Source organism: Notothenia coriiceps, unplaced genomic scaffold (assembly GCF_000735185.1).
Source record: "Notothenia coriiceps isolate Sejong01 unplaced genomic scaffold, NC01 NC01_scaffold00026421, whole genome shotgun sequence".
Lineage (NCBI taxonomy): Eukaryota > Metazoa > Chordata > Actinopteri > Perciformes > Nototheniidae > Notothenia > Notothenia coriiceps.
Window position 1 is genome coordinate 1,560,479 of NW_011359122.1, and position 12,209 is coordinate 1,572,687.

Sequence of the window (12,209 nt, forward strand, 5' to 3'; positions counted from 1 at the left end):
TGTGTGTTTGCCACAGATCTCATTTTCTGCAACATTGCAAAATCCAAAAGGGAACTCATGCTGGATTTTTGCAGAGGGGGAGCTATGTGATGATTAGAGATGTCCCGATCCGATCACGTGATCGGGGATCGAAGCCGATCACGGGATTTTCAAAAGATCGGAATCGGGATAAAAAAAAAAATCGGGGTTCGGGATTTCTTTTTTTTTTATATATACTTTTCCAAAAAAAAAATGTATTCAATGTTACAAAACAAGAATGACCATGTTCAAGTCTTAAAGTCATCCTGAGGCCTTAGTTTTGGTTTCAAATTACACAACATCATGTATGTGTTGCTTCTTTGGGGCTTGTTTTCATAGACCTGGTTGCTTATTTCTCTCAAATCTGGCAACAGAGTGGGCAGGGCGCAGTGTCTAATTGTAGCAGTAAGCTAACGAGTACTGATAAGCTTTATTTTGTTTTGATCCAATGCTGCACAACTGAACTGATCCAATGCTGCTGTGAAAGAAAGAAGCTATATCCATGTTGGATAGAATATCCAATTTAAATAAAAAAATAACCTTAAGGGACAACTTGAATGCTTTTTTTCTTTTTTTTCTCTTAATGCATTGCATAAAGATCGGATAGGGAAAAATCGGTATCGGCAAATTGTCAAAATCAAATGATCGGAATCGGAAGCAAAAAAAGGTGATCGGGACATCCCTAGAGATGATAACTTGTGGTTAGGCTTACGTCACCACTCCATCAGTAACCAGATGGTGTTCTCATAACAGCTTAAAAGTTGAGTGTGGAACGCTGGACACACTTTATATCGCAACGATCGCAATCTACGTAACAAAAGTGGCTAAGGTGAACACGGCAACACAAACAAATAATATATGTGGGATGTTTCCACTATAAAGTAACGTGTTAGTTTACTAGAGTCAAAAAGGAATCCAGCATGATTGTATAGGGTTGTTTGAGCAGCCTGTACAGCAAATGATTGTTGCTATCAAGCTAGCGAACAACGGCAATCGTCCCTTCTGGAGAGGGCACAGCAGCAGTGTGAGATATGAGACTGGTTTGAAATGCATGCTTTAGTGTTAGAGTGCAGCGTAGGAAGGAAAGTGTCCGAATCGAGACACAGCGTCCGTCTCCTGTCTGGGCTTCACTCTCATGATCTACGGGCAAGTGGACGCTGCACACAGAGCTTTTATGATGGACTGAATTATTGATGACGTTGAAATCAAATCCAGGTTCTTTCTCTTTTGCACAGTGTGTGATTTAACTCAGAGGATGCAGATATTATGCGAGAGCCAGAGGCATATTCGTTTACAGTTATTGTGTGTCGAGGAAACACCATAGCAACACAACACAGTAGAAAAGTGTTAAAAAGACCTAAATAAATACAGAGAAGTGACTGACCTTGCGGCAGCGAGGGTTGGGGCAGCTGAACAGAGACATGTTTTTGTCCAACAACGCGGGGAAAGTGCAAAACGGACACCTGAAAAGGGAAAAGAGAGGAGGGAGGGAAAGATATGACACATTGCACTTGAGACACAAGAAACATATCATAATCAACAAGGAGACATTTCAGTCCCCTTACCGATCCCTTTAATTTAAATGCATCAATACTGACCTAGTGCGCACGTTTCAAATGATTCATTTGTCTAACATTATTTGTGAATATTTAGACAAAAGTTGGACAAAATGTTGGAATACAAACCATTCTCAGGGTATATGCAGGAATCCTGAAGTAATACCTTTTAAGACCTTTTCCATACATTTTAAGTATGACACAGGCACACACACAGACACAATGACACAGACACACACACAATGACACAGACACACACACACTGACACACACACAGACACACACTGACACAGACACACACCAGAGTCCTGCATCGGGTCGGGTATCCGCGGGTACCCGACGGGTGACCCGCAAAAAAGGTGATTTAAGGGTGGTATTTTTTCAAACGCTTTTTTCCGGGTTCGGTTCTGGGTAAAACAAAGATGATGCGGGTCGGGTTGCGGGTATTGCATAATAAATATATTTAAATAATAATAATTTAGTTTAATGTTTAAATCCTCAGACCTCTCCCCCGCGGGACCGAGCATAATCATAACCTCTGCAGCGCATCTATCTGCTGCTGAGCGCGCCACATTCTGAATGGCTGAGGTGAAGCTCTCTAGCGGAGAATACAGCATTTTCAATAACTCTTCCTCAAGAGCGAAATCCAACGTCTGGGAGGCTTTTGGTGTCATCCTAGATGCAGAAAATAACCAACATCCCAGGCTTTTTGAGCCAAATATGCAACTGCGTGTGTTAATAATTGCACGTTTTCACTGCTTATATATATGCGGGTTCGGGTCGGGTTCCGCAACCCGACCCGAACCCGCATATATATAAGCAGTGAAAACGTGCAATTATTAACACACGCAGTTGCATATTTGGCTCAAAAAGCCTGGGATGTTGGTTATTNCGCCCCCAGACCCCCCCAGGCTTTTGGCTCAGCATAGACAACACTCCAATCCCATCGCCATTACAACACTAGCTCACCGGACACAAGGGGGCAGCAAAAATGATATATATCTTTTTATGTTTATATAAATATGTATTTAATTTTATCTTTTTATTGCACACCTCTTCTATTGAATACACAATATATACAAATAAACATAATATATTATTATTTTAAATGTAAGCTATTCTATACATTCTATATATTGTATATTATACATGTATAAAATCATATTATCAAGTTATTTTGTTTTGTTTTGAGTTACATTGAGACCTCTATGATTGTGACCACATCAACTGAGTAACGTAAAAACTACATTTCCCAGAGTTCAACAGCCGTACGTAGCGACGGGTGCCGTACGCGTGACGTCGGTACTGTTCTTGTTTTGGCAGTTTGTTTCGATATTCACCGAAAGCCAGTCCATCAAGAGGGTGTTTTGTGTTGGTTCTCCACCACCCAGCTGCGGTATTGTACATTTCTGGATGTGTTTTGTTTAAACCTAGGTATTAAACTGTTAACGGTCGTTTTGAAGCAATGTAACCCGTAGAAACCCCGACATTAGTGAGCTAAGTACTTAACCTACTAGCTAGCTAGCAAGCTAACTAACATTAGCTTAGCTTAAAAGCAGTTTGTTCTGCGCGGAAATGATCGATTTCTGCTCTGACATGTTTGTTTTTAACTTCAAGATCTGAAATATTAAGAAAACCTCACTGTGTTAAGACTACTGTCACTTTGATAAACTGAATACAAGTCCATATATGCAGTGTTGCATCACTGCCAGCGTCTGCAGTTTATCAAAATGAAAGATTTGCATTGATTTCATGCCAACTTTGATCAGATCAAGCACAAATAGGGTTGGGTTCCTGAGACAAAATGTCGGAGTGACTGTTTCTTGTAAGATCAGGTCAGCAAACACAATAAAACAACTTTCTGTTAGCTACCTCATGTTGATTCTAGATTGAGAGACTAACCCCGCTCCCTGTGTTAAGATTTCAGTTTTATTTTAAAGTACCTCTTTTTGTTAAGTTCTCTTATGATTGCATGACAACTGCAGCGTGGCATATGAGTTCTTTATTAGTCTTATTTGGTCAGGTTACACACTCACTGGCCCCTTTATCAGGTACACCTGTGCAACGGCTCGCTAAAGCAAATATCTAATCCGCCAATCACAAGGCAGCAACTAAATGCATTTAGGCATGTAGTTCAAACAGAGCATCAGAATGGGGATGAAAGGTTATTTTAAGTGACTTTGAACGTGGCATGGTTGTTGGTGCCAGACGGCTAGTCTGAGTATTTCAGAAACTGCTGATCTACTGGGGTTTTCAACACAACCATCTCTAGGAATGGTCAGGAAAAGAGAACATATCCAGTGAGAAGCAGTTCTCTGCGCCAGAATGCCTTGTTGATGCCAGAGGTCCGAGGAGAATGGACTGGTTCAAGATGATAGAAAGGCAACAGTAACTCAAATAACCACTCGTTACAACCAAGGTATGCAGAAGGCCATCTCTGAACCACATCATGTCGAACCTTGTCAGCTAAGAACAGGAAACTGAGACTACAATTTGCACGGGCTCACTAAAGCTGCACAATAGAAGATTGGAAGAATGTTGCCTGGTCTGATTAGTCTATATTTCGGCTGTGACGTTCGGGGTAGAGTCAGAAGTTGGCGTAAACAACATGAAAGCATGGATCCACCCTGCCTTGTATCAACAGTTCAGACTGGAGGTGGTGGTTAAAGGTGTGGGGGATATGTTATTGGTATACTTTAGGCACTTTGTTACCGATTGAGCATCGTCTAAATGCCTCAGCCTACCTGAGTATTGTTGCCGACCATATCCCTCCCTTTATGCCCACAGTGTACTCATCTTCTAAGGGCTACTTCCAACAGGACATGTCACAAAGCTCAAATCGTATCAAACTGCTTTCTTTAACATGACAATGAGTGCACTGTCCTCAAATGACCTCAACAGTCACCTGATCTAAATCCTATAGAGAACTTTTGGGTGCTCAATATGGACCAAAATCCCTGAGAAATGTTTCCAGCTCCTTGTTGACTCTAAGCCACGAAGAATTAAGGCAGTTCTGAATATAAAAGTGGGTCAAACACCGGAACTAGCAAGATGTACCTAACAAAGTGGCCGGTGAGTGTTTACACAGTGGTGGGTAGTAACAATATATATTTACTCAATGACTGTACTTTTTGAGTACAAGTTTGAGATACTTCACTTGAGTATTTTTTACGTTATGCTACTTGTACTTTTATTTTACTACATTTTGGAGGCAATTTTTTACTTCATTATATTTATTTGACCAATTTAGTGAACCGCTAATTTGCAGGTATACATTTATAATAAAAAATATAAAACACCAAGTGCAACATTAATATTAATTCATTAATAATAAGTATTATAGAAATCTGATAGGGGCCACTGGAAAATTATTACTTTTACTTTTTGTACTTGAAGAATATTTTGATGCCAATACTTTCGTACTTTTACTTGTGTACAATTTTGTATTCTGGACTTTTACTTGTAACATAATATTTTTACCATGTAGTATTGCTACTTTGACTGAAGCAAAAGATCTGAGTTCTTCTTCCACTTCTGTTTTTACAGTAATAGGTTGGAGTCCAACCCTTATTGTGTTTAGTAAATGCTATGACAACTATCATTGAAATAATTTGTAGGAATTCACGGGGAATGCCAGTAGTTTAAGGTGTGTGTGTGTGTGTGTGTGTGTGTGTGTGTGTGTGTAGATGGTATTGATCGAGCAGTGACAGATTGCAGGAGCTGGAAAGTTTAGTTTCACAATGGCAGATGGAGGCAGCGATGATGAGGTCATTCACCTGGCGAGCTTCAACGTCCACCGCAGCCAAGGTGAGATATTTTGTCAATATCAACAGTGAGATATATTCTAGTGACAGTTTGTGACAACAACTGGCCTCCTACACCATGCTGCTATTTACATGTGACAATTTCGTTTCAGCACAAGGCTGACTTGCTTTCTGTCATACTGACCCTGGTTTGACAACATAGTAAACTATATTATCTAGACATAGTTTCAAGGTTGTGGTTTTTCTAGTGATAAGAAACTTCGCTCTTCGGCGTGCTACACAACAGCCATTATTACATGCTAAGTTAAAAGGGCTGTACCGAGTGTATGTATATCATATATATATATATATATATATATACTATATGTGTGTATATATTTATATAAACATTTCTAATAATATATAATCTATTTCTTCCTCTCGTTCACACACTTATAATCATAAATAGCCACACAATAAACAAACCCTAATATTTACTCCTTCGTTGTAGGCTCCCGCTCCCGTAAGAGGGAGCTCATCACCATCTCCGATGACTCAGATGAGGAGCCTGTGACTCTGGTGCCGAGCAGCCCTGTTTTAGTTCCAGATGATGACGACGTCAGCATATTAGAGGTGAGTGATAAACCCTGTTCTTTCATTTGTTATATATATCAAAGAGGATCCCTGCTGTTGTGAATTCCCTGTGCTGCCCAAACACTGCCCTCTAGAGGGCTAATGAACGTTCACCTGCCTGTCACCAAATGCTCCTGATTTGGGGAAGTGACAGCAGGTGTGATCAGGACACACTCAGATGAAGACTAATTACTGCTGCTACTGAAAGAGCACACAGACTAGCAGGAAAGCCTCTCCAGTCCTGCTCCCTCATGCGTCCTGAGATTGTAAATGTCCTTTGTGTTGCCCTTAGTTTGAACCCGTATGGTTTCCCTTTGAAAAAAGCACCAGCTAAATGCAATGTAATATTAAGTCTCAGGAATAGGAGTAGCAGGCCGGATCACTATGCAGCTCCAAAATAGTTCATTCAGATGTTATCCTTTATTCCTCTGATTTGAATATTGCACTACTCCTATATTGCGACTGATACAATTCTGATGAATTATGCTCCCCTACCTTTTTACTTTGTACAACAATTGTAAACTTTTTAGACAAGTTTAACCTTGTATTTTGATATACAGCATTCATGGGCTACATTTGACTCCTATCGATAACAGCAGCTGCAGAAGTATCATCTTTGTTTCCATTTATCTATCCACTCCTCTCTCTTGCTTCCTGTGTTTTCCTGTAGCCGCTCACACCTGCTCGCAAACACGTGATTCGCCCAGCCGCCAAATGGAGTGGGGCGCTGCGCGTCCCGGTTCAAATTTTCGATCACAGTAGCGAAACTCCTGGGGTTCCCTCAGCGGACCCTGGTCCCGCCCCCTCTACCTCCAGAGACGCCACAGCCAGCTCCTCCGCAGCGAGGCTGGCCACACGGACACACACAGCGGTGCAGACGAGTGGATACACACAGTCACACCCCGGCACCTCGTCACACACACACACTCAGCCAAAACCCAACAGGAACTCGCAGCAGCAGGACGGTACGCCAGCACACACAAAAGAGGAACCCCACTCAGTTCCCATCCAAACCCCATCTACCTCTGCAAACGCCAACACATCCATTACACCAGGAATAAATCTGCCTCAGCCTAGCACATCTGGACTCACACACTCTTCAGTCAGGGGGGGGGCGAGTTCCTCCTCCAGTGCCACACGCTATCGTTCTGTATCAAGTTCTTCTACTAAGACTAAAGAACAGGCGAGCGCTCAGTCACATGACAACCCTCAGGCCAGCACTTCCTCTGCTCACACGCGGATGCTGTCTCAGCCCGGTACATCTTCACAGCCCCCCCCCACCACCACCACCACCTTACAGCAGTGCGTCATCGTGTCGGGGGTCAAAATAGTGGTTCTTCCGCAGCATCCGAGCACCCAGGCCTCGGCTCCACAGCTGCAGCTCCGGCCTCAGAATGTGCTGCAGCCGGTGTCGCTCAACCGCCTGCAGGGGAACCTCGTTCAGATGGAGCTGCGGCCCCTGGCTCAGGCCCCCGCCCAGCCTGCAGCCCACCCCCCTCTCCCCCCCTCAGGTGTCCCGGTCCGCGCCCCCCCTGCAGTGCTAATAGCTGCAGCCCCGGAGAGACTGGGCCCTCCTGAGGCGGGTCACCGGATCATCTTAGGGAGCCAAGCGCCCGGGGAGCACCTTCCCAACGCCCCCCCGCAGGCCGGCCCCTCCGGAGGGCTCCCAGCAGCCTGGTCCCACCAGCGGGGCCCCATCAGCCTCCACATCCGGGCCCCTAACTTGGTCTTGAACGCTCCCGCTCCTCCAGCTCCTCCAGCTCCCGCAGCTTTGGTTGCCGGGGGAAACGCTCGTCTCGTTCCTGCTCCAAACCCAGAAAGAGTTAACCCCACCCTGGGACTGGTGGCCGTGCCGCCCGCTGCGGAGGACGCCCCCCGAATCGAGGACGCCAGGCCCGGCCCCTCCGCAGCAGGAGGGAGGGCCGAGCTGCTGCCCCACGTCAGAGCCCTCATCACTGGGGTGGTGAGTACCACACAGTACCACACAGTGTGCATTCAGACTCAATATGTTTGTTTGATATCATCTGATGGCGGAAAAATATCCATTTGACACAGGACTAAGAGTCTAAGGCTAAATAAGTAACAGCTGACACAATAAAAAAAAAAAAAACGAAATAAATAAAATGACTAATGTAATAACTTTTTCAACTCAAAGTAAATCATGAAGGATACAAAATGATTAAATGTGAGACCTTCAACAAAAAAGCATTTTTATCTTAAGACTTATTCTGAAATGGCTTTCAGATTCAACCCTGGTGTCACTAAGAGTTCACGTATTTGCATGTTCTGCATGGCTTATCTACATCATGAGATGAATAGTTGATATTTGATGAATCTGAATGATTTACATTGTGGTAAAACTGATCCTCACCTTCCTCCTGTTTGACTCTGTCTGCCTCTACAGTTGGATCTTTTCCCAGACGTCCTAGAAGCCTATGTAGCAGAACTGATCCAAACGAATACTGTGATGGACTTGAATGTGTAAGAAGCATCAACTTTTTTCTACAGTGCTTCATATTAAGTGAGGAGTAATAAACTGATTTAGATTTTCAGGAAATTCCAAAAAGACCCGCTGAATGATTTTGCCCTTTGCCTTCTAGCTTAGTTTTATGATGAGTAAGTGATTTCCTTTCTCTCTTAATGCTGTGTCCTCAGGATCTGTAACCTGCTGTTGGAGAACCCTGAGTATCCAAGGGGCGGGGGTGCAGCGAACCTAGCCCCCACCAGCATCCTGCTGGAGTCTGGAGACACCCAGACAGAGGTGTGTGTGTGTGTGTGTGTGTGTGTGTGTGTGTGTGTGTGTGTGTGTGTGTGTGTGTGTGTGTGTGTGTGTGTGTGTGTGTGTGTGTGTGTGTGTGTGTGTAAAAAAAATATTGAAGAGACAGATCACGTTTTGTTCTACGACATTAAATCCATCAGCAGTGACCCCACTGGTTATTTCTGAAGAGTTGACGTGTCTGAAAAACGATCATTGTTACCAAGTGGCTGAATAGGACTTCAGAAGTTGTGGAGGTCGTTGTACGTCATTACACCGAATACGTAAACACTCTAAGTTTGTTTGCCCCTGTTCTGCTTGAAAGCAAGTACCTGCAAACTGTTAAAACAAACGCTTCAACTTGTACCATTTAGAATCTGTATGTTTGAATATGGATCTTAAGTTGGCGTGACGTTGAAGTAGAGACCCTGCTGTAGTTTGTTTATAGCATAACGTTAGCATTTTGCTTCTGGATTAGATTTATGATTGTAAAATGATAAAAGTAGAGTAGACCTATGTGGAGGTTAACCCGCTGAACAAAACGTGCATTTATCAAACAGGTTAGTTTTGCACAGACCTTATTTCGAGCTATTTTCCAAAATCCTATGGAGAAATCCCATTTGCTTTTTTGTCGAGGGAACCCATGCGCAGCTTATTTCCGGGTAAATACGTCAACCCTGCACCACTCTATTCCAATTTGATTTCTTTAGTTGCATTTGAATCACATATCTTGGTGTTTGAGTAAAGTGTTTATGCGTCTGTTTTGGGTCCTTCCAGGTGACCGAAGACCTGTTTGACTTTAACAAACTGGGCACGGTGGGGCTGGAGGCGTCCATGCAGGCGGCCGACCTGCTGATGGCAGACTTCAGGATGCTCAGCTGTCAGGACATCAAATGGTCCCTCAACGCTCTGAAGGGACACTATGCAATCACACGCAAGGTACCTGTGGCCTCTTGGTTCGTCTGAGCAATGCCATCTCTTTCTTTTTATTTACTTGGGTTGTTCATACATGTGCTTTGTTCATTATAGGCCTTATGTGAAGCGCTGAAGAAGAGGCAGGAATCAGGCGACCCTTCAGGGAAGAGAAGAAGATGCAGAGCCCCCTCCTCCGAGCGCTGCTACGTAGACTTTAATTTTGAGCATGGTGAACAAACTTATCAACACTTCTAATAACTGCTAACCCTATTGTACGGTTCCTTTTAAAACAAGCAGCTGTTTGTTTAAATGCTGCTTCCATTCGCAAAGGCTTCAGTGTCAACCTGCAGGTGCATCATGGGACGACATTTTATAGTCTCTGGGTGTTTCTCAATGTCGAGGAGGCTTGCTTGGTAGCACATGTCTTCCGAGTCACTTGCTTCAGAAACGAGGCAAGAATCCTTCCTAGCCTCGGAAAACAAAGAATGGTGGAAGAAGTAGGTGTGCAGGTGTGCGTCATAAATGGAGCGCTATTTCCGCCAAAGATTTGGAAATTGGTCCGTGCGCAAAGCATTGTGGGGATTTTAAGATCGCGGAGTCTACACATATGCAGCTTGAAATTTCTTGCTACGAAGTACGCCGGGCTCGGTAGACTTCAAAGTCTGCTGGACATTGGAACAGTCCTTCGGCGGCACTCGATGACTTAGTATGCTTGAAATAGTGGCTCTGGAGCAGCCTTCCTCGACATTGAGAAACGCCCTCTGTGTTCTTGAAAAGCTGTTTTTAGTTTGCTGTAAAGGGAGCTGATTTATGGATGGATGGGGGTGGGGTCAAACCTGGATGATGGCGCTCGGGGGTGGATGCCTGTCAGCCGTCGGTGATGGATGTTGCCATGGCTCCTCAGCTGTCCCATCACTCACTGGCCTCCCTCTCTCCAGCAGGCTCTGTGAAGTTTGAGAAGAGGATGTATTTCCTGGAGAGCGACCGACGCTACTGCAGGAGGTACAACAGTCTGGAAGCTTCTGTGCAGAATGAGCTAACCTTCTACAAGCAGAAGGCCAAGGAGTGGGCCGAGGTACACACTCAGCTGGCTCTATGTGGAGGATTTCTGAGTTAAATAATGGCCATGTGATATCCCAGTTAACCAAACTCTCTCTCTCTCTCTCTCTCTAGCATGAGGACTTCCTACTGGCTCTGCAGGTCAATGAAGACGAGTACAAGATGGTAAGAAGCACGCATACGACGTTCACCAAACTGAAATCCCCTTCACAATGACACAAACTGCAGAACAAGCAAATAAAATCACTTAATCTAAGTTATTTCAAGTGTGGACAGAGCTCCAACCGTCCAGCCTGATCGGTCCCATCTCCATTTAGAGAACATAAAAGTTGTTTGCGTAGCATCTTGCGGACATACCTGCCAAAGCATTAATTCATGGTTTTTACTAATCTGTATCAATATGATGTTTTTTCAGCATCATTTTTGACATGCGTTTTACATTTAACCACGGCAAAGTATGTTAATCCTGTTGTTGTTGGTATCTACATGGAGATACATCATGCCTCCTCGCCAGCATCGATCGTTTAAGTAAACATAAAATGTAAACTCACACGAGTAATGAGAGGCCAATCAATCTTCGCTTCCATCATCATTTTGATAAGAGAATTTTAACTCTATTTTCTTGTATATTCCACAAATTCTAACATCTGACTGTCATTTTCTTTTCTCAAAGTTTCCAAATGTCCTGGGTAAAATAATAACATTAACAATACATTTAATAACGGGGTGCCTTTCAGGACACCTTAAAATGCACGCATATGAGGGGGGGACAAGGACACATAAGGCAAACGTACAGAATGGTTAACACTACAGTAAATAGGCTCGTTTGAAAGAAATGTACTTTTAAAATATTTGCAGAATAGTTGCTTTATAGGTTAATTTCACTTTGAGACTTCTACTAAATGTACAACGATGATCCCTGACAAGTGTAGAACAGTTTATTTAAGCATCTAAGCTATACAAAATATGTCTGTGTGATTCTTCTCCAGGACGGGCAGCTGATCGAGTGCGGCTGCTGCTACGGGGAGTTTGCGTTCGAGAAGATGACGCAGTGTTCAGACGGACATCTGTTCTGTAAAGAGTGCCTCGTGAAATACGCTCAGGAGGCCGTGTTCGGCTCGGGGAAGGTACACACGCTTTGTTCTTCTTCTCACATTTGGGATATGACATGCTAACGTTGTCCAGAGCGTGTTTTTGTGTTCGGTTTGTTTTGTTTACTGCAGTCGGAGCTGAGCTGCATGGAGAGCGACCTGCATTTGTTGTTTCTACCGGTGTGTGAGCTGGAGAAGGTCTGCAGAGAACTGTTTCTGTAAATTACTACGAGAGGCAGGCGGGAGGAGGCAGGTCGTGCACCTGCGTTTGATGAACTCGTGCACCTCGTTGGCCCGGTTAGGCGTCGGTTTTCGACTTCCAGGAATACTCTTTTTGCGTAAGTGTGTGTTGAGATGTTCATGGTGTGTGTGTGTGTGTGGTTGGAGTGGTCATTGGAGGCCTGTGGTGTGTGTGGGTGCATCTGTGTGGTGAGTGCTG

At 44.0% G+C, this 12,209-nt stretch overlaps 2 protein-coding genes across 4 annotated transcripts in view; one reads left to right on the top strand and one right to left on the bottom strand.

The window, feature by feature from the left end:
- LOC104956910 (E3 ubiquitin-protein ligase RNF216-like) overlaps positions 1-1,483 on the bottom strand; it is an 11,439-nt gene extending 9,956 nt beyond the window's left edge. Inside the window, exon 1 of the mRNA XM_010784481.1 lies at positions 1,403-1,483. Within this exon, the coding sequence (XP_010782783.1) occupies positions 1,403-1,441 (39 nt within the window). The 5' untranslated portion in view covers positions 1,442-1,483. The remainder of the gene's footprint in view (positions 1-1,402) is intronic.
- Positions 1,484-2,882: 1,399 nt separating this feature from the next.
- LOC104956911 (E3 ubiquitin-protein ligase RNF216-like) lies at positions 2,883-12,047 on the top strand. 3 transcript variants are annotated; one of them, XM_010784482.1, is made up of 12 exons: positions 2,883-2,970; positions 5,261-5,381; positions 5,829-5,950; positions 6,621-7,913; positions 8,355-8,431; positions 8,606-8,711; positions 9,483-9,644; positions 9,735-9,849; positions 10,559-10,695; positions 10,794-10,844; positions 11,669-11,806; positions 11,903-12,047. In XM_010784482.1, exons 2-12 carry the CDS (start codon positions 5,315-5,317, stop codon positions 11,990-11,992), a joined length of 2,358 nt encoding a protein of 785 aa, XP_010782784.1. In that variant the 5' UTR covers positions 2,883-2,970; positions 5,261-5,314; the 3' UTR covers positions 11,993-12,047. The 3 variants fall into 3 exon arrangements, with proteins under 3 accessions (XP_010782784.1, XP_010782786.1, XP_010782787.1); XM_010784484.1 differs by having other exon boundaries at positions 2,913-3,008; XM_010784485.1 differs by lacking the exon at positions 2,883-2,970 and adding an exon at positions 3,054-4,646.
- The last annotated feature ends 162 nt before the right edge of the window (positions 12,048-12,209 follow it).

Bases quoted from the DNA above. Each gene is read 5' to 3' on its own strand.
- LOC104956911 (XM_010784482.1), top strand. From the start codon at position 5,315: ATGGCAGATGGAGGCAGCGATGATGAGGTCATTCACCTGGCGAGCTTC. The intron at 5,382-5,828 runs GTGAGATATTTT...CCTTCGTTGTAG, and splicing joins CAACGTCCACCGCAGCCAAG to GCTCCCGCTCCCGTAAGAGG. The intron at 7,914-8,354 runs GTGAGTACCACA...CTGCCTCTACAG, and splicing joins GAGCCCTCATCACTGGGGTG to TTGGATCTTTTCCCAGACGT.